We start from the raw sequence: 22736 nt of genomic DNA on the forward strand, positions 1-22736 counted from the left end.
AAACCTAGTTCCAAGCTATGTCCCTCCATCTGTTGGAAGAATTAGGATATGCCCTGTTGACAGTTACAGATCTTTACAGAAAAACTGTGACTTCCACCCTGTAATCAGGAGCGTATAGCGTATATTCTAGGCTATCTAGGCTATGTCGAAGCCTGGAGTCTAGTGAATAAAATACAGGAGAAAGATTGATCAGAAATTGTAAACAAAATTGTTCATATCAGTGAGATAGATGGTGATTCTGGAGTTGGCAACCTGATTTCTTATGAGTTGGCAACTAGATTTCCTACGAGTTGGCAACCTGATTTCCTACGAGTTGGCAACCTGATTTCTTATGAGTTGGCAACCTGATTTCATAGGAGTTGGCAACCTGATTTCTTAGGAGTTGGTAAACTTATTTCTATTCATAGCCTAGGCCCACGTGACAGTGAGATAGCCCAGATCTTGGATTCAATATACGCCACTGCCTGTCATATATGTTTCCCCATTTTGATTTCTCCACAGTAGAGAACCTAGTTGTCAATCTCTCAAGGCTTCTCCGATGACATGATATTAAATTCGTCGCCTTATAATCAAAGGGTACTGGATTCTATATCCGGTGGACGCACATAGTGCCTCGTATACCACTTTAAGCCGGTCTCCGTGGCGTATTGGTTAGCACATGGTGCTACGACGCTAGAGGACCTGAGTTCGAGTCCCGGCTTGGGCGTGATGTTCTTTGTGAGTGCCCCTTTGTCAATTTCATCATATCATCACTCATCCTCATATTCGCGATTAGCCAAAACTGGCAGAAATGCGAAGTAAAATAAACGAAATCAATCGATACCACTTTAAACGGCAGGTTCAGTCCCAATTAGCCTAACTGTACATAATTGAAATTACAAGAAAACTTGGAAAGAACTCCAAGCTCTCAAACAAAGTACGTCGTCAGTTTCGAACCCGGTATTCTTTGTTTAACCACTCCTCCATGGAAGAGACAGAGTAGAGACTGCTGCAAGCACACACTATTTCCTTTCCTTTCTTTTTATCAGGTACAGTTCACACTCAACCTTGCATCTTGTACCACCCTCATGTGTTTTCGCTATGCACTTCCTGTTTTCTGTTATACAATCCACTAACCTTCAGGAAGAACTCTACAAGAGGGAGGGGCCCACGGGCGAAAGCACACGGCAGAAAGGAACAGAAAGGTCCTGTCGCTGAGAGGGGAGGGGATATTCTTTCCTCGGTTCCCCTCCTCCACTTTCTCCGATGGTCAACAAGGGTCCTCCGCGGAAAAAGGAGTATAAAAGCAGATCGCTACCTTGGCAACGGCATCACAACTTCCTTCGGGACTCTTTGCAACGGGACAACGAACGCACAACAAGCGAGATGCTCCCAAGACATTCAGTAAGTTGCATTCTCTTTCATTGTTGTCATTGTCGTGCCTTCACTTGTATTGTTGAATTGATGTTACATGTCTTCCTTTCGTGATTGTTGCTCAGGTAACAATAATGTTGCTTCATCGGTTCTTCTCGGTTGTCGACTACTGATTACGCAAGGTCCTGTGTTCGAAACCCGTGTAGGATATTACTTTTTGTTTTCTGAGCAAGTAAATTCTAACATCTCCACAAATTACGCAAACAGGTAAAGTTACGTTAAAAATTATAACATAACAATTACAACACTAAAACAAGAAATGTCGTTGTAATGGGATATGTTAATCTGTTTCGCAATACTTTAGTTGTCCACCTTCATTTTATAATAACCATAGCCACCTCGGTGGTTGAGCGCGTTGGTTGGTCGAATCAGAATCTTACCACTGAATGTCCATGCTCGACTCCTGGTTTCAGTACAGGTGAGTAATCCTTTGTGTGTCCCTAGTCAAATTGACCTAATCGTTACATCCCTTCTAAAATTATGAAAACTCTTGGGTTAATTTATACAGTTGCAGATGTCATTTCTGCCCTCAAAGCCTACATCTTGACTACGGATCTTGTATTTGGTCCATGGCTTCTGAAAGCAGTAGAAGAATAGCCTATTGACTTCGTCACTCCATTTTCTTTGTTTCTCTAAATCTACTTTGTGCATCTAAAGGTTAATCGGGGCTGGACCTACATATTAAGGTGAGATCCGAACCAATATGTGCCTTCACCGAGTATCAAGGACCTCTTGACATAAAAACAATGTAGTAAATTTCTTCATCAGAATAGTTAAACATAGATGGCAGTGGTGAGCAGCACTAAGATAAACCTCTTGAGGTATAACTGCATTCATTACGAAACATAACCCAGTTGTTAGTTACAAAATAATAATTTATCTACGACTTTAAAGACACTCTAGCAACAAAATTTTTTTCAGCTTATATATATGTATGCATGGATATATACGTATAACTTTCATAAACATTTCAACTTAAAAAAAAGTAATTCACAAAGTTTGAAAAAACAATACACACCATGTAGCTTCAAAACAATTAGATTACAGCCTTATAGTCTACTTAAAGATTGCAAACCTTCACAATTCATTAAAAAATGCTCCAGCCTTCCAACTTTCCAAACAAACTTTTAAAGCCGGCGAAGAATTAATGGAAAAAACTGCAACCTCTGCGGCGGAGTGGTTAGCACAGTACGCAACGACGACAAGGGTGTTGTTGGGTTCGAATCCTGGCGTGGCCATGGGTGTCTTCTGTGAGTCTCCCTTCATATCATCACTCACCGTCAGCTTCGCAATCAGCCAAAAGTGGAAGAAAAGCAAAATATAAATAAATAAATAAACCAAATTAATAATCAAACAACCAATCAGTTAATTCAAATGCTTTCACTGTCAATGTTATTATTACGCGTTGAATATTGATATAATATGAATTTATCCTTATACAGAATTTTTTAAAAATAAATAAATAAAAACACCCCATCGCCGCGATTAGCGTAAATGAGCAGAAACCGGAAAAAAAGGAATGAAAATATCATTCTCAAAGTGTGACTACTGGTTACTGAGAGTTACTTCGAAAAGCAACACAGTTGAAAACTTTCCTATTTTCGTTGTTACTTTCGGCTCAAGTTCTACCACCACTTTGCATTAGACATTCAATCCACTAATATCCACTCTGCTCTATAATTTCATTGGGGGGGGGGGATTAGGATGTAAAAATTCTAAAGACGGTCTCTCCTTATAATCCTCTGAATAATAGCGACAATTGTTCTACATTGCCATGCAATGTTAATTGGACATTATTCATTGTCTAATGCTTTTCACTATACTTATTCTAACACTTCGTCTCGAAGGAGCACTTTTCGTCTTCAGGTGTAAAAAAAATATCTTTGGCGGTGGTGTGAATAGAACCTACGATAGACCTGTGATTTAACTACAAATCTGGTGCCATAACCAACTACTCTACGGTGCCACTTGGAATTCTGTAGTAATTTTCACTCCACTTGCACTACTACAGTAAAACCTCATTAATCCGGACTAATGGGTGGGAGGGGGGTGTTAAGTTGACCGGTTTAACGAAAGTCCGGATTAACTGAAATAACCTAAAAGAACAGTAGAAAGTTTATAGCAACAAAACACGTTTATTATGGTGTATTTAAAGGGCATAGGCCTAAATACACTATACAGTACAGTAAAATGTAAAGCAATACGACAATGCAGTACGTACATACACGATACCCATATTATGACGAATGCGATTGTTGACTTATAGCCACATTTAAAACCTTGCATTCTGCTTATCCGGCTTATCGGGGTCCGGGGTCTAAATTTCAAAAGAGTGGACTCAGGTGCTTAAATTCTACACTGTTATGGCTTATTGAGTTTTGGGCCATTGCTATGAATGTTGCTTAGTTTCCAATTTGGTTCTTTGTGTGGTACTGTTATGTTGTTCCCCTGAATTCTATGTGGTTCACTCCGTGCATGTTCGGCTATTCTCAACCTATTTCTCTTTTTTCTGTGCGTTGCTTGTGTTCATCTATCCTCTTCTCAAGAGGACGTCAAGATTCTCCTACATATACTCACCCACATTCACATTATATGTTGTATATACAGGGTTTGCTAGCTTGTATGGGGTTTTCTTGTTTTGTATTTGATAGAGTGGTTCTTATTATTTTGATACTGATGAATGATGTCATAAGTTGAAATTAGGTCATCGGAACTCCCCGGGTTGTCGGAAAAGATATGCAGAAGTGGTTCAGAATTCCAACTTAGAACAATATTTGTAGTAGTACTTTATTTTTAGTAGTAAATTCACAGTGTGTGGTAGGTACACCCAACGGCAAAAGAAATGGTATGCGAATTGTCCAACACAATTTTCCTCCAGGTTGTTTTCCACAATATGATGATCGTGAATTGAAATAAAAACTTCAATAAGCAGAGCAAAACATGTGCCTCGTATGAACAAAATTCCACTTTTTAAAACAACACAGGATGTAGAATAATAAAATACTTAAATTTGTGAAGGGTAATTTTCCCACTATTATCTCTGCCGTTGACTGTACGATCCCGCCAACGACAAAAAGTGTTCCTTCGAAACGCAATAGTTAAAAGCACAAGAGAATGGATGATGTCTAGAGCCCGGATAGTTATGCACTTAACATATTCTAAAATATGCAAATAAACATGCACTTTAAATAAACAACTTACCATTTTAAAATGTTTTCTTTCAGTTATCGAAAAAACCCTACATGCAAGCAGATATTTGTTCTTTCTTCCATCTCATGCTATTTAACATATAATAAATATAAAAGTTGCAATTCTGAATTATTTCACATACTTTTGTTTACTTTACGCTGTTTTATAAATGAAAGTAAAATTACATTCCTTACAGATCATGTTTTGATGATTGCAACATGATATCTCAAATTTTCAATCTTGAAACTCTTTCTGTATTCGACAAGAATATTTTTATAATACTCAGGTGGGGAAAACGCTTCACTATACAAGATACAATTGGACAACATCTTAAGGCAACAGTATCTGATACGTCAAGTTCAAGATCATCTACAAACTGTCCATTGCATTGTTGTAATTTCTCTCTCAAAAAGAGTAGTTGTTGAGTGTTCCCGCCAGACGACGAAAGAAGTGTTATCTCTTTGTTTTGTAAAAGAAAGTGGAGAATAAACAGCAGTAACATAAGGAAATGGGAAGTAGTTCTATTAAGAAGACAATACGCACAACTCTCAGACGAAAAATAGTAATGGTTCTTGGCCTCCAGGACCGTATATTATAGGCTAGCTAGACTTGCTGCGAAGCCTGAAGCCTAGAAAGTAAAATACTGAAGAAATTAACCTGATTTCAAAAAGAAGATAATTCAAAAAGATTCTGAAGTTGGCAACCTGAATCCTTAGGAGTTGGCAACCTGAATTTTTTGGAGTTGGCAACCTGAATTTTTTGGAGTTGGCAACCTGAATTCTTAGGAATTGGCAACCTGAATTCTTAGAAGTTGGCAACCTGATTTTTTATAAGTTTGCAACCTGACTATCGTTGGGATGGCAACGTGACTTCCTTGAAGAGGTCAAGAATGAGCCTAGTCTTCTCCCTTCCTCCATAGCCTATGACCAGGTGTCATAGTGAACTAGTTTAGGTCTTAGACTCATCATACGCCACTGCTTGCCTCCTAAGGTTGCTGTGTTGATTCAGCGGAATCCGATGATGAAAAAGACACCAAGTTCCCCCTTGGGATACCTGGAAAAGGGGGACACTGCTCCCTGAAATTCTACGCCTATGAACTACAATTAACTTACAGGCATTGTAAGTGAAGGTTGTCGGATTGTTGGCGTTTCATCAAACAATTGGATCGAAAGTTACAACCGACGAGAATAGGAAAAACAATTGACTTGAAGTTGATTCATTTATCAAATATTATTGTGGTCAACCAAAGCATGTTAAATATAACTTCTCACGTTGGACTTTCTCTATTGTCCGCGGTGTCCATTGTCACCTTGGAAGCATCTGTTCTCACCACTTGTAACACACTGCAACGACAATCGAGATGTTTTACTTCACTTTTACTCAGTGAGACACAGTAGTAAGAGGAGGTGAGTAGGCGGTACCTGGATGTTTCAACAGGTGACTGCAGAGGATGCTCTAATCTCTGCTGCACTTCACTGTATTACACCACGTAAAAGAGAGAGGAGAAGAGAGGAAGGATGAAATAGAAAGGAGAATAAAGATAAAGAGAGAAATTGAGAAAGAAAGAAAGAGAAAGAAAGGGGAAAAGAGAGAGAGAAAAAAGTGGAAAATAGAGTAGAAAGTAAGGAGATAAGAGAGATAGAAAGGGAAAGAGAGAGAGAGAGAGGGAGAGAGAGAAAGGGAAATAGGGAAATAGAGTGAAAGCGAGAGAGAGAGAGAGAGAGAGTAGAGAAAGTAATGGGATAAGAGAGATAGAAAGGGAAAGTGAAACAGAGGGAGAGAGAGAGACAAAAAGGGGAATAGAGCAATAGAGTGAAAGCAAGAGAAAGAAAGGAAATGGAAGAGAGAGAGAGAGTAGAGAAAGTAAGGGGATAAGAGAGATAGAAGGGGAAAGAGAGAGAAAATTGAATAGAGAAATAGAGTGAAAGCGAGAGAGAGAAAGGAAATAGATGAGAGAGAGAGAGAGAGAGTAGGGAAAGTAAGGGGATAAGAGAGATAGAAAAGGAAAGAGAGAGAGAAGGGGGAATAGAGAAATAGGGAAAGCGAGAGAGAGAAAGGAAATAGATGAGAGAGAGAGAGAGAGAGAGAGAGAGAGAGAGAGAGGGAGACAGACTGAGGGACAGACAGTGTCCCATCCTTTCTCACCTCCGTCCCCTGTGAAATCCTTGTATCTGCAAGGTGCACCCCAGGAGACGGAGGCGACCGGATATATTCCACACCAGGATGCAATAATACTGAATCCACAATCTTAGCCATCGATAGGACTATTGTACTGGCACACGTACCATTTCATCACATCAACGCAGTTATAAAGACAGACATAAAGCGGAATATACAAGGTGGGCAAAACACAATCACACCCAAACAAAGATAATAACCTAGTTGTCTGTCTTCAGAATATCTTCGTTGTTATTGTCAATAACTTCTTGAGTGATGTGTTTTGGTTGCCAACTAGAACTCCACCTAAATATGACCTGCAACCGATATGTGGAAAAGATATTCAATCAATTTCTCAATCAGCTAAGAAGGAACATATGGTTACTTTCAACAAGTCTGAGGTGCACTGAAAGGTAACCAGTAACCCTCACAGCTGCAATTGCCAATATCACACAACAGCAGCTTCAATCTATGTATCAAAACATAACGGAAGAACTAGCATGTGCCTTCAGTCGTGGAAGCCTCGTTCAACATCTGCTCTACGCAATAGACTGTGACACTTTTTTGACTATGTTCGTCCACATTTTAACATGCAAGTTTGTACCTGCCCAAACCAACTAACACTTTTAGTTTCTTTTGGGTATAGCTTTGATTGGGCCACAAGCACGACTAAAACTCCCAGAATTCAACTTATGGAGTGGGTTATTTTCTCTCCAATGAGCTATATCCTACTAAAGTAACCTCATAGACGCCGTTCTTGTTATACGCGTGAATTGATACTGTAAATTGATAGTACATGTAGCCAAGGTCATTAGTAGAGCCCGGATTTGTATGTAATTACATATTCTATTCCCGTCTAGATACATACCTTGGTCAACGAATTACATAAATGACATGACTTTGCATAAGTTTCATGTTACATATTTTTACATATTTGCCAGTATATTACATATGTGCTAATTTACTTTACATAAAACAACATATTTCGGAATTTTTTGCCTATCTTTATCCTTTTTCTTATATTTTCAATCTCTGAAACATGATTTAGAAAAGTTGTAGCACATGAGATGTCATATCTTCTAATCAATGAGAACTGTTATTTATGGAAAAATGCTGGAGTTTCTCCCCCGCTCCCCCACTTCTGCCCTTTCTGGTTACATATTTTCGTCTCGCTTTCAGGTTTAGGCAAAGCACCTAGAAACTTGGCATCGGTGACAAGAAAGCTACTTTCCCGTACGTAGGGAGGTACACAATATGTTCCCTTGTACATAAAGTACAAAAGTAGCTATGTATTTTCATTGGATTGTTCTTTCTGTAGGCGCTCTTTTTTTACAATTTGTTTCGAAAGTTAAAAAGAGCTCTCTTAGATATTTACGTTTTCTACAATAATTTGCGATGTGAAAAATAATTAATAGTTGACAAAATTGGTTTCTTAAATATGTACACGTTGCTGTGCTGTTTTGAGTTTATAAATTTTATACAAATTTTAATTTGAACAACTTATGTCCTTAAAATTATGTTGAATATGTTCAATTAATATAAATATCTAGCAGAATCCTTGAAATTGCTTGGGTACACAATTATTATTAATATTACATATTCTTTGATTGCCACATATTTAGCTACATATCTTTTTGATAATACATATTTTAGGTACATATTATATCAATTATTGTTACATATTGACGTACACATTTTTTACTTTGATATTACATAAAAATTCGGGGTCAAATCATTAGTCTTTGAAGTGAGGTTTTCTGCAGTTCCTGAAATGCACATTTACAATTCGTTATGAATCATAGGTTTGAATCATGATTATATGAATTAATTATTTATAATCATTATCATCACTACTCCAATGATTAAAATAAATATTACCAAACATCCTTCTTCTTCTTTTAATGAAAATTCATTCTGATGAATGGTGTTGAATTTCTCTTCAATAACTTTTGATAAATTGAGAGCCTTTAAAACGCCAGCTCATGAGTTTGAGATTTTAAGTCCACTTTATGTACCGATAGGCTAATCGAGACTGGATATTCAGTTTAGAGTGGGGTCCGAAGTACTATGTGCCTGTATCCGGTATCAAACTCTGGACCTCTTGATTACTAGAAGACGACTACGACTGAAGTCCAATCAGGTCATTGGCAAGGACCATGGCTAGATCTCAAGAAATTAAAAATAAGAAAAAGGAAACTATTAAAGGAGACAAGAAAAAGATAGAAATGGGACAGGAGGAAATGAAAATGCTAAAGGGGAGATAGAAGAAAACGGAAGAAAAATAAACACGGAGCTCAGGAATAAATTAACTCAGGAGAATTAGTAAGGGATTAGGGAGAGAAATTGGTTTCAAGATCAGTATTACCGAACCATCATGGTTGTAGGGTGGCAACTCTGCTCACAACTGCAATAAAGTTCTACATTTACTGTAACCATGATATATTTCCTTTTGGTCAGTGTAGTCATCTGGTGTTTTGTGAAATCGGAATAGTATTATTTTGCAAAGATATATGCAGCATATTAAACTGTTGCCTCAAAGTGCATTGTTGCTTAACAATATCTCTTTTCTTTCCAGTGGTTGTGCCTCTTGGTTCTCTGTTGCATAAGATTCTGCAATGCTGGGCACAAAGGAGGGTAAGTAGAACTGCTTGTTCAGCTTTCGAACGCATGTTTCAATATTAGGTTGACTGGGACAAGAAAGTCTTAAGAAAATATCAGTCAGGATGACAGTGCTTCAACCGTTGGTGTTCTATGTAACAGAATGCCACTATACGTATTTCTTACTGACTGTAATATGCAAATTTTTAGTCAAATGTTTAGTAAGCAAGTGCATTATCTGCCGTGAATATATATATATATATATATATATATATATATTTTAGAGGCACTGCTACCTTCCTATTACATACTTGACACGCACCTTCTGCCTTTAGGGCTTTATGTTAGTCGGTTACAACCCTTTTATCGGACTTCTCAAAGGCTTCTAAGGGTTAGTTGGACCAAGCCCTTGCGAGGTCTGTGGTGCAGGATTTATTTTTAATTATTACCTATGTAGGTTTTACTCGGAGATTTATTCGAACTTCCGACGATATACAAACACTTTTCAAACAGACAATTCACCCGTACAACTTGTAGGCCTAAACCTATTAGTTGTACCGAAATTTATAACCCTGGTCTTTTGATGAAGCAGGAGAACACCTTATTCAGAGTTGGGTTGTGAAATGTCTGCCAATATGAAGTCCACCAGCCGAACCGAAGAACGAAGCAAGATATTTCCCCAACGCTCCCTGAATCATGAGCCTTTCAGCAACCAGGAGAATGTCCCGCTGGCTTACAAAGGTCTTGCTCTTTTATATCAAAAATTTGTTTACATTTTTCCAAGGTAACTACATGATTGTTTACATATCCATAGTTTCAGCATCTCTACAAGATAAACAATCCTTTACGTATAGAGGTATTAACAATAACACATTTTTAAAGAAATAAATCTAATGTTTTTGAAAGAAAAGATTTCAACACTAATTAGTATAACATACTCTATGTGATCAGAAGTATCCGGACACCCACCTGAAAATAAAGTACAAGTTTGGGCAACCCTCTATCGGGAACACTGGCAGTCAAAACAGTGTTGTCCCACCCTTAGCCTTGATGACAGCGTTCATTCTCGCAGGCATACTTTCAATCAGGTGCCGTAAGGTTTCCTGAGGAATGGCAGCCCATTCCTCGCAGAGCGCCAAAATGAGAAGAGATATTGATGTGGATCGGTGTGGTCTAGCACGAAGTCTGCATCCCAAAACATCCTAGAGAAGTTCTACGTGTTATAAATCAGGACTCTGCGCAGGCCAGTCCATTAGTGGGACGTTGTTGTCGTCAAACCACTCCCCCACAAGCCCTGCAGTATGGGCGGGTGCTCGGTCATGTTGAAAGACACAATGGTGATCCCCGAACTGGTCTTCGACGGTAGGCAGCATGAAAGCTGTTAAAATGTCAACGTAAGCTTGTGCCGTGACATTGCCATGTAAAGTAACAAGGGGGCCAAGCCCCCTCCAGGAGAAACATGACCACACTGTAACCCCGCCACCTCCAAATTTCACTGTCGTCACTATATAGGCTGGTAGATGTCGTTCACCAGGCATTCGCCACACCCTACCATCGGATCGCCACATTGTGTACTGTGATTCGTCACTCCACACAACGATTTTCCACTGTTCTATGATCCAGTTTCGACGCTCCTTGCACCACACGAGGCAGCGTTTGGCATTTGTCTGTGTGATGTTTGACTTATGGGCAGCTGCTCGGCCATGGAAACCAAGTTGCCGCACCTTGCGCCAAACAGTAATGGTGCTTGGAGTAGATCCTGATGCAGTTCGGAATTCCTGTGTGATGGTGGCGATGGATGATTGACGATAATGCTGTACGACCCTCTTCAACACTCGATGGTCTCTGGAGGTCAACATGGGAGGTTGGCCTGCACGCTTTTGGATTGTACACATCCCTTCACTATAACATTGGAAACAGTGGACAGAGGGGTGTTTAGGAGGGTGGAAATCTCCCACACAGACTTCCTACACAAGTGGCACCCAACCAACTGACCACGTTGAAAGTCTGCGAGTTTCTCAGACCATCCCATACTGCTGTCTCACACTGTCTGCAGACTACGGAGTTCGCTGACTATGTGTTACACGCGGTAGATGGCAATACTATATCGCCCTCTATGATAAACACAAGTTTCGCGGTGTGTCCGGATACTTTTGATCACATAGAGCAGATTGAATATTTTTGTGATTGAAAAAACATGTGTTGACAGGGGCGACATATACTAATTCCAGTCAACTGAGGATTGTCGCCACAGGGTGGACACGAACTAGCCTTAGGGTCAGGCAATAAAATAATATCCCGAGGTGCAACAGCCCCTTAAGGCCAAAGCCTACCTACCAACTGCGAGTCTCACTCCCACATGCAGAGTTAGGAGATCATGCAACCAGTTACATGATGACATGTGGTGAGCAGGACGAACCCATAGTCTTCGTAGTAGGTTTCCATAAACGGGTTACGCTATCTCATTCGTAGCTCCGTAATTTCCTCATGATGATGAGTGGCTACCGGTCCCATACAAAGGCCAAAATCTCAGAAGAAAAATTGTTACGCTTCCCCCAGGAGACTTGAATTAGCACGCGTTCCGTAGCCATGATGACGCTCAGATTGCACGGCAACGGTACGTGTATCAATGTACGTATAAACACAAATAATATATTTTCAGAATCACACACACACACAAGGAGGGGGAAGAAAGAAACAGTGAACTACACAGAGATAGAAATAGAAAGTTGGGAATAGATATAAAGATAAACAGACATAGAAACACATTAAATAAATGCGGATAGGGGACGAAATAGAGAGGGAGGAGCCAAGGACGTATTTAGGGGGTCCGGACCCCTCCCGAAAGGCTTACCAAGTAAGAAATTAAGTAACGAAAATATTAGCATTTGTTGCATAATCGATGGATATTAATTTCCTTTGAACTTTTTACAAGGCAAGGATTATATTGGGATCATACGGCTTTGAATGACATTAGAAAGATGATTTATTACACTACTATTCAAAATAATAAGCATAAAATATTAATCAAAATTTACTTTTCTCCAACTACATGTAACATCATTTTTGTTATTCGATAAATATTCAATTATTCGTCTATTTGACATTAATTTCATTGCCAGGGCACTTGTTCTTATGCAAATTATTCCGATCTTAACTACAGGTAAGCTACGTAACGAAAATACTCTGTTATATCTCTATTCTTATACAGTATTTTTAACTAATCGTGTAATAATACGTAATATATTAATATATATTAATATATTAATTTATGTATTGTAATTAGTATTAATTTGATTTAATTTAATTATTTTAAATTAAACATTATTATTATTATTATTGTTATTGCTATTCCTGAGACACTTGGTTCAGACCCCTCGAAACATATTTCTAGATACGTGCCTGGGAGGAGCGAAAGGTATAACAATTAAAATATTAAGTAAGAGGATGCAGATGGATAGTTAAGAGAGAAGGAGAGAAAACTAGGAAAAAGCAAAAGAAATAGAGAGAAGCAAAGAGAAAGAAAGGGAAATAGAGCAAGAGATAATTGGAAAAAATGAAAGAGAAACAGATGAGGATAAGACGAAAAGGTATGCACCTGAAAAATCTGTCATCCAGCCTTGAGTCCACCTAACCGCGGAAGTATAATTTCCAGTTCCAATAATTCTCAGAATTCAATGAATTTCCGGTCAGGAGACATCCTGCTCCATATATATTACATATATCACACTGGGCACGTGAGTAAAAGCACATGGGACATGAGTGCCAAAAAGCGTTTCTCGGCCTGCTGGCGAGTAACAGTCAGTTGGCAGATATGCCAAAAAATCTACAAACGACCCTCCTTTGGATTCAAGATCAATACTCCTGCCAGAGAAAACACTTCACATCGAAGTGTCTGTTCGACTTTCACAATTTCTCTTCTCTCGCCTCTTCGTTCTTTCATCTCATTCAATTAATACTGATAGTGAAAGAAAAACAAAAATGGCACAATCAACTTCAAATTCGCCACATGAAATATACATTTCGGTGTTTTTTTTTAGCGAATAAAATCCAAAATTTGATTTGGAAACTTTCCACTTATTACAAAAGGGAAATGACACGCTCTTCACATTGCAACCTTGCATGAAGGCATGTGGAGTGGAGAGGTGGAGGTACAAGGGTCCACTCACAGACCCAATCTCATGCTTGAGTTGAAATTGACATGCCCAGATTTCAACTAGAGACAAATAACGTTCGATCTGCGTCATTTTTTGGGGCCAATCCATGACAAAGTGATCCTACCACTTCAAAAAGTAAAATTCGTCCAAATACTATTTAAATAGTTATACTTAAGCTTTAGCTTGAACTTAATAAGGACACCACTTAGTTGCCAATTTGATATTCACATTTCCTTGAATGGCTTTAAGAATAGTTTTAAGAATACAGATTAACAAAGAGAGGTAAAAAAATGTGATAAATCTTGTCTTTTTGCATTAAGACTTGAGTGTAAAAGCAATGCTCAATAAATTTGTAATTTTCATAAATAAATTTGGTTATTTTTTAAATTTATGAGTTAAGGTGGTTCTTTTCCTCTTTGATATTGTACAGTTAAAGTATTAGGTGAGTAATATGGTATTAAATGGAGTTAATTAATGAGGTATTTACATAGGTCACACCCGGAACTTTTTAAAAAAATAATAACAGTAAAAATAAAAATGTTTACTCTATAATAAACACATGAGATGAAAGGCTACAATCTACATTTCCCCACAAGAAGTATGATGAATAAAAAAGTTGTAAAAATTCAGTTTTTTCAAGTTGTATGGTGGTAGGTGAAGCTTTTACCGCCGTGTGAGTCGCACCCGGAACTCCCGTTATTCTTGAATCGCTCCAAACAACGTTGTTTACAGAGCTCACTCTTCAGAACAGTAAAAATGTTATCATTCTGAAACTATAATGATGATATGGATGAGCTCAATGTCTTTGTTCACAAAATATCTAGATTTGAAACGTGTTATTGTCACACCTGGAACTCATGGATTGGCCCATTTAATACAGATAAATGTAATTCAGCACATGTATCTATCATCCCAGTATTGTATATTTTGTTTATTTGAATGTACAAGTTTTGTGGATTAGGTGGTAGAGCAGCTATAGGCATTTTCAATTTCTAACGTCCATATGTGGAGGTAATGTGATCATCACCATGATCCAGTGGCCTTTACCTCAATGTTGCCCTCACGTACCCATCCATCAGAGGTTGACTGAACCCAGTACAGTGCTAGGAAAATTCCCACTTGAATTCTGACCCACAACGGTAATCGAATCCGGGTCTCCCACCTGGCACTTGTTACAAACACTAGGAACGGTCGGTAGCTGCAGTCGCGTTGCCCGCTCCATGCAATCTGTTTTCTCTCACGTGTTCATTGGTCGAGTCCTCTCCTTCGCTTGCCCCACAGACTCCTGGGGCAGAATATATAGAGTATTCACGTTAACTTACATGTTGCTTGCTTTCTCTGTTGTCAAGATCAATGGTTCTCACTCAACCTTCGTGAGCCTCCAGTCCGGTAAATTCGTGTTTCAAAAGTAGAAGCACCGATCCCAACAATTTTGTTCGTAAAATTATTTGTATTTTTCAACTTTATACGTAAAGGTCTACCGCAGCCTTAAAACGCGACCATTGTTAAATTAACATTTGTGACCCTACGCATGAACGCACTCTTGAGATCATTTTAATTCAAATCGTTTCTATAATTTTTGACCTGCTTAATTTGGCACTTGTGTTCGAAGTTAACGTCTCACTAATAAGATAGGTATTCAATTTTCCGTTGACAGTCAGAAACAAAATCAGGAAAGCAGCTCAAATTAGCCTATCTAAAATCTGACGCTTCGAGCGTCCTCAACCATATTCTCCAGGAAGAAACGGATGTGGACTAAAAACAAGATAAAGAGACTACTACGCTGGTCTCTCTGTAGTATTCTTCCGCAACCCTTACCAATTGGTACAACTTAGCAATTGCCAATGTTTGACTGACAAAAGCAACGTTCTGCAAGTAGTTGTTATATTTCCCTGTAGATGGTAGTAAAGACTAACGCTTTTCTGGTTAACTCGTAAAAACAGTTTATGTCTACCGCCAATAGATGGCATCGAACAGAAGTTTGACGTCAACCATGCAGCGAACGTACAGGTGTACGTCGAATCTCCATTAACACAGAATTCCGCGAGCGAACACATATACGTCGTTCCGCCTTGAAGGGTTATTAGGCAAAATGGCAGAAAACATAATTGTCGAAAAATACCCTTACTTTAGAAGTTTTCTGTTAGCACAATAATCACTGTGATTAGGCAGAATTCTGAAGATAAATGGTAGAAAGTGAAAACTGATCTTTGACACACCCTGTACAGTTCTATACTCTAACTTTTTGTCATTTTCTGTATACTGTCTTTATAGGAAAAAGGTAATAATCCATGTGCCGCACCACATTAAGACAATCCACCACACGCACACCATCTACAAGAAGATTCCCGTCAAAGTGCCCGTGCCTGTTCCGGTCTACATCAAGGTGGAACATGGCGGCGGTGGAGACATTGGCGGTCACGGTGGAGGCGGTTACGGCGGTGGCGGTGGTCACGGTGGAGGCGGCGGCGGTCACGGTGGAGGCGGTTACGGCGGCGGCGGCGGTCACGGCGATTTCAGCAGTTCCGGAGGCGACAGCTACGGAGGTGATGACTTCAGCAGTCACGGAGGCGGTGACTTTGGAGGCAGTTACGGCGGTGGAGACATAGGAGGTCACGGGGGCGGCGGTTACGGCGGTGGCGGTCACGGAGGCGGTTTCAGCAGTGGCGGTCACGGAGGAGGCGGTTATAGCAGTGGTGGTCACGGAGGCGGTTTCAGCAGTGGCGGTCACGGAGGAGGCGGATTCAGCAGTGGCGGTCACGGAGGCGGTGGTTACAGCAGTGGCGGTCATGGAGGCGGATTCAGCAGTGGCGGTCACGGAGGCGGTGGTTACAGCAGTGGCGGTCACGGAGGAGGTTTTGGAGGCAGTAGTGGCGGTCACGGAGGCGGTTTTGGAGGCAGCAGTGGCGGTCACGGAGGCGGCGGTTATGGAGGTGGTGGTGGCGGTCATGGTAGCATAGACTGGCATTAACCAAAACTTAGGATGTATAGGTAAGTAATATGCTTGTAACAAATTCTTACTGAGAATCACTATACTGTTTAAATTGACCAATCAGGATGCAATTGAAAGTGAGATGTGAACAACCATGAGCTTCCACCGGGTATCTTGACTTAGACTCCTTCATTATAAGGCGATGATTTTACCACTACGCCATCATCGTGGGGGCGGGGGACGGAATGTCTGCGATTTCCCATTCTATCTCTCTAGCCAGTCTACTATTCCTAATGAATAGTTTCTACAATTTCCTATTTACATACGTACATGGCAGATAAACTAGAAAATGGAAATTGTTGAAATGTTCCCTGTATTACTATCTCTCTACTTTTTGATTTGGCATTTATATCGAAGATGTATAACATTTCACACCAAATTTTCACTATTTTAATCCCAAATTCTGCTCACTTTCTTCTCAAATTTATTTTGATCTATTTATTATTGGTATCAGAATTTATGCATGTATGTTTCAGAGAATGAAAATAGAGGTAACAAATCTCTAAAAAATACGAAAGAATTCCGCCTAACAAATAAGCATTTCTGAACCTATAAAGCAATTTGGAGTGTTTTCCGGAATATTTGTAGTGAACTTTAGTGTACCAAAGATCTGCACAAATACAAATAGAGTTCTATGAATTTACCTGATATGAATTTGCTGATGGTATAATTATTATGTTGAACTGATCTTCCATTTATTTACTTGTCCTTTTTTACTTTCAGATGTCGCTGTGTGAATGTGCTGTCTGTTTCCGTGAGAACGTATGGAAGATTTAGAATATTATGTCTTTGTTGCACCTCATTGTTGTTGTACATATTATTGTTTTTTATACACAAATATAATTTTTATACATAACCATAAAAAATGTTTTCATTCTGTAATTTTATCATAACCCTGAGGATAATTTTAATAGCTGCTTATTACGACAGACTTAATCATTTACAAAATTCAAAATGATAATTTTAATTGCCTCAAGTATCAACAAGCACTTGTAAGTTAGTGTACTAATCCCTTTTAGATTTTCCAACTATTGTCAAATTCAAATAAAATATATTTAAGGTTTATTAAGAAAGAATGAAATCTCTTTTCCAACTAATGGATAGTTTATTTACTTGTTACGTTAAAAGATTTTAGACTGCATTCCAATTCAATTTTAGACTGCATTCCAATTCAATTTTAGACTGCATTCCAATTCCAATTACAAAGAACTTGACTCCAAGTTTCTCAAATACAATACAGTTGAGACTGCTTTATACGTAACTCAGTTCTGCATAATTCTGTTTTACAGAATATAATATGAAAACGTGTTAATTAATCCTCATTTGTACGTAATGCATTCATACGTAATTCGGTGTTATACAGAAGTACTAATTTTCATGAAATGCGGTTGATTTGTACGTAATCAAGCTACAACAGTGACAGTTTTCAGTTACTACTGGAGAACAGAAAGAGGAAAACTTACACGCTTGACCAGAAAGTAAAATTTATAAGAAAAGTGGACGCTAAAATTGAAACTGAAATAGGTGCAGATTTAGGCATCACTTATATCACACTTTGCACAGTCATTAGTAAACTAAATGCTATTTTAGGCGATTTTTTAAAATTGTAGTAAAACTACAAAACTATAGTGTTCTACTGTAGTATTTTAGTATCAAAGTGTTCAGTAATATAGTGGCAAATATAGTGTATTTGAGAATCAAACTTTTAGATTCGTAAATTTACCATTTTTTGACAGAAGTAACCCGTATTAGGTATATCTTGTTCCTCAAAATAGATACAAATACAGTATTTTAATAATGATAAGACACGGTATCTAAATCTGATTTGTAAGTAATTCTCAGTTATAGGCCTACGTATTATTTTCTCTTCACCTTGACATACGTATACAGGTTCAACTGTATAACTAAATACTAAAACAAAAAGTAGGTATCATTTTATTTTCAGAGAAGTACTTTCCCTTGTCTCGCTTAGAGAAACAATGGGGGACAAAGTACATACAGTAAAACCTCGTTCATCCGGACTAATGGAGGGATAAGTTGACAGGTTTAAAAAAAGTCCGGATTAACTTAAAAAACCTAAAAGAACAATAAAAATTGTATTAAAACTCCGGTTATAGCAACAAAACACGTTCATTATGGTGTATTTAAAGGACATAGGCCTAAATACACTATACAGTACAGTACAAAGTCTGCGGGAAACAGAATTTCATCAGTGTTTGACTGCCTTTTCTTTGGGAACTTCTCTTGTTGACTTCTAGCCACATTTAAAACCTTGCATTCTGCTTTTTTTGCCTGTCCGGATTAAGCGAAGTCCGGCTTATCGCGGTCCGGATTAACGAGGTTTTACTGTATTCAATAATGCAAGTGAGATGAATTAAACCATTCTTGTGTAAAAAAAAGAAAAAGAAAAGTAGAAAACCCAAAATAAGTATAATGAAAGGAAAAGAAAGAAGTGTCAAGCACATAACACACTTCACCCCACTATGCATTACCATATCCTTGTTAACAAGAGTGAAGAATCGACGTGGAGTGTGTGCAGAAAGAGAGTGATGCTTGGAGTAGCTACACTATACTCTGCTCCAGGAATCTGTGCAGCAAGTCCGCGCATAACGGAAGAGAAGGGGAGACTGCGAGTTGGCGGAGCGAAGCAGTGCGCGCTTCTGCAAATGGCTGGTCGCCGCAGTCACTTCCTCTCACACGAGTTCCTTGCCGATCGAATTTGAATTTGTTAGTCCGAAGAACACTCTGATATTAGGTTGAAACATCACGTGTACGTGTTTCTCTGCGTAAATAAAGATTGCCTTGGACAGCAGCTTTAGTGTTCTTCACTACAATGAAAACAATGCTCAATTGCGTTATCAAAGAAAATGTTAATATCGAATCACAATAGCTCTTGTCTACTCTTACGACGGGCGCTCTACATGCTGACAAGGGAAGTGAGGAGCGGGAAATACGCAGCAGACCGACCAGACAACAGCGGTGCCGCCGGGAGTTACGACGTGGCGGGAGGAAGTACTACGCATACCTCGTTCTACATGCTGCTGCGTTTCTTACCGCGCTGGATTGGTCGCTTCCTCGCTCCCCAATTCTTTTGCCAACATGTAGAGCGCGCGTCGTAAGAGTAGACAAGAGCTACGAAAATGAAGCTTTGATGAGATCGGCACAAAAATCGAATATGTTGTACTTCTTGACCGCGCCTGGTATTTCTGTATCAGAACATATGAAATGCGTGTTCAATGAGCAGACTTTCTAACCGAAAAAGGATACAGTATTAGTCAGTCATTATGTGGCAACTCTGTTTATTTCTGGCATTCATTTTGAATGAATTTCATACCGTACAAACTAGTATAAATATCATGATAATCTTAGGGATTAAAAAAGAAAGTTTTATTTTACTTATGATCTTGTGGAATACAGGCAGTTTTCTGTAATTTCAAGCACACTGCTCCTGAGAAAAAGTAAAGGGCTTACCATACGTTGTTGGTGAATTAGTGAAGCAATACATTATATTCTACTATATAAGATTTTTTAAAAAAATACTTGTTATGTGTGTAAGATGTTAATCATTCTCGCGAATTTCCGTGACAAAAAAGTTAAATGTCTGGGAAAGAGGACGCTTCCATTCAGCCTATATGATACGCACTGCTTGTCTTGAAACATAGCTTCTGATGTAGGCGACTTGAGTTTCAAGTTCACTTTATTCGCAGATAGGCTAATTGGGACTGGACCTACAGTTTAAAGTGGGATCCGAAGCCCAATAACCTCCACCCGGGACCCCTTAATTACATGGCGACGACGCCTAATCAGACATCATCCTATTACATCGTTCAGTAAAGCAAGATACAGGTCCTCCTGAGGGGTTGTGAGTCTTGCACTGGCCGACATCTATCTAACTCTCTGTGTCTTGAAACTATCACCGCAGCCTGGAGAGGACACTGATAACTGTTGTCTACCCAGATCTGAAAGTTCTGATGAGTCTAATCTGAAACAGACGGTCCAAATTGCATTTTCTTGCCAGACTAACAACGAACACCACACTGTATACTCCTAAAGAGAGCAAGATAAGGACTGAATAACCCCAACGTATTTCTTCGCTTACCAACATTTGAACCTTGGACGTCCTGTGTAGTCATTGACTGTGCACAATGATTGGTTGACGTTCTTCTCTCACCCTGCCAAACACTTCCGTTATCCCTTTGCTTTTAACCTCATCATTTCTATGTTTCGTTAAACTGTCTTGTTTAATGCATACGAACCTGCAGGTACGCACAGTGGAAGATGAAAGTGGTAAAGGCCTACTTAAATTGTTTTGAGGCAGCTATACCTCACGAATCTACATATATATATATAAATGTATGTGTGTGTGTGTGTGTGTGTGTGTGTGTGTGTGTGAATATATATATTTGTTTGTTCCGGCATAACTCTCGAACGCTTGGAGCGATTTCAACCAAACTTGGTACGCGTATGACTTGCGACCTGGAAAGAAATACTATGTAGGTAAGACATCCCTGGCACCCCTAGGGGTGGTGGTGTAAAGGGGTGACATGTAAAAATAATCGAGAACCACCGATATTAAATTCCGCACAGACAGACATCCGTGACAATATGCAAACCGCACAACGATAGTGTTTCTCGGGTTGTCTAACATTCAGGCTGTGTTGCGAATGGAATCCATAGTTTTCGTGACACTCCCAATGCGGTTCAACTCCAAGTTCATCACTTATCGGCATGGAGGGTGAGAGGGGTGAAAAATAAAATGCCACAAATGACCTAGATTAGTGTCGAATCCATAGTTTTCGGATTCGCTAAGCTATAATTGGTGACATTCACGATCACATTTAAAATTAGTTTCATTTTATACTATAGTTAGAATTCATTATTTTCCTGTCTAATACAAGATTGGGATAAATAAATACCCGGGCAACGCCGGGCAATCAGCTGGTGTATAGATAAAACACTGTCTCAGTTGATGCGAGTTTATTTGCATAATGTGCAATCACCATAAGACTACATAATTATAGGTTTTTAGATAAAATCGCTGAATCAAAAACATTTTCTCTTCTCAGTTTGTCAGTTCGATGGATATTCATTCAACCGAACTAATAATAAACTAAATGGGTTTCTCGCCTTTTAAAGACAACCAAAGGAACAATGATTCACGATTAAATCACTTCTCCGAGTGGTATGGAAGAGAAAGTTCAGGAACTAAACATAATTATGTGACTAGTGAGTGCAAGTCCGGAACTTAAACAGTATAGCATTTGCTTAGACTTCTCCCCCATATCGTGGTTCCTCTGACACCTTAACAAAGTGCCTGCCTGGAAGAAATACCACTTCCTCTCCCTGTGTCAGAATCCAAAATGCGCTGCCTGAAGGGCTCGAGGTTGCACAGAGGCTTCGTTTTTACGTCATTGCGTAACCGATTTTACCTCTGGTGGCAATAATAAACATGATTCCACAAAACTGGCACAAATGATTTGATTTATTGATTTGGTGTTTTAAGTACACTTTATGCACAGGAAGGCTAATCGGGACTGGACCTACAGCTTAAAGTGGGATCCGAACCACTACGTGCCTCCACCGGGTATCGAGCCCGGGACCCCTTGATGACAAGGCGACGACGCTGGCACAAATGAAAGCGACATATAAGAAAATGACGGTTCATACACTTCCCCTTCCTCCATTTCTAATAAAAAAAACATGGACCTAGAGCGGGCGACCCCCCCCCCTCTCTCATATGTGTGTGTATATATATATATATATATATATATATATATACACACACACACACACAAACACACACGAGGGCAATTTGAAAAAAAAAACGCCGTTTGGTTATCAATGACAGACACTCGTACAGATAGAATGTTTATTATACGCATGAGAAAAGTACAACATTACATTACTCCTTGACATAATCACCATTCAAATTGATGCACTTGTGCTAGGACCCGGGGGGTACGTATTTAAATGTTATTTACCACGGCTATAGAAATATCTTAATCTCAGGGGGATATGTTCTTTATTCGAGAATTCCAAATAAGAAAGCGTTTTATAGTCAAGAGGATATAGTTAAATGCTGATCTATATTCTGTAAACTGTACACAATACAGAGAAAATATATAACGAAGCTTGTATATACATTGAAATATATATATATATATATATATATATATATATATGCTGATTCCAAATTTACGTCGGTTAAATTGTTCTTGAAAGGAAATCTT

General features: G+C 39.0%; 1 protein-coding gene across 1 annotated transcript; it reads left to right on the forward strand.

The window, feature by feature from the left end:
* The first annotated feature begins 1331 nt into the window (after positions 1–1331).
* Positions 1332–17362, forward strand: LOC145988290 (uncharacterized). The gene is made up of 4 exons (XM_083123153.1): positions 1332–1383; positions 9335–9393; positions 15789–16505; positions 17230–17362. Exons 1-3 carry the CDS (start codon positions 1366–1368, stop codon positions 16483–16485), a joined length of 774 nt encoding a protein of 257 aa, XP_082979279.1. The 5' UTR covers positions 1332–1365; the 3' UTR covers positions 16486–16505; positions 17230–17362.
* The last annotated feature ends 5374 nt before the right edge of the window (positions 17363–22736 follow it).

The sequence above is a fragment of the Lepisma saccharinum genome, chromosome 5 (genome assembly GCF_977018435.1).
Source record: "Lepisma saccharinum chromosome 5, izLepSacc3.1, whole genome shotgun sequence".
Taxonomy (NCBI): domain Eukaryota; kingdom Metazoa; phylum Arthropoda; class Insecta; order Zygentoma; family Lepismatidae; genus Lepisma; species Lepisma saccharinum.

Excerpts from the sequence above, each read along its gene's own strand:
- LOC145988290 (XM_083123153.1), top strand. Across the intron at positions 9,394-15,788 it reads AATGCTGGGCACAAAGGAGG|GAAAAAGGTAATAATCCATG; the intron begins GTAAGTAGAACT and ends CTGTCTTTATAG.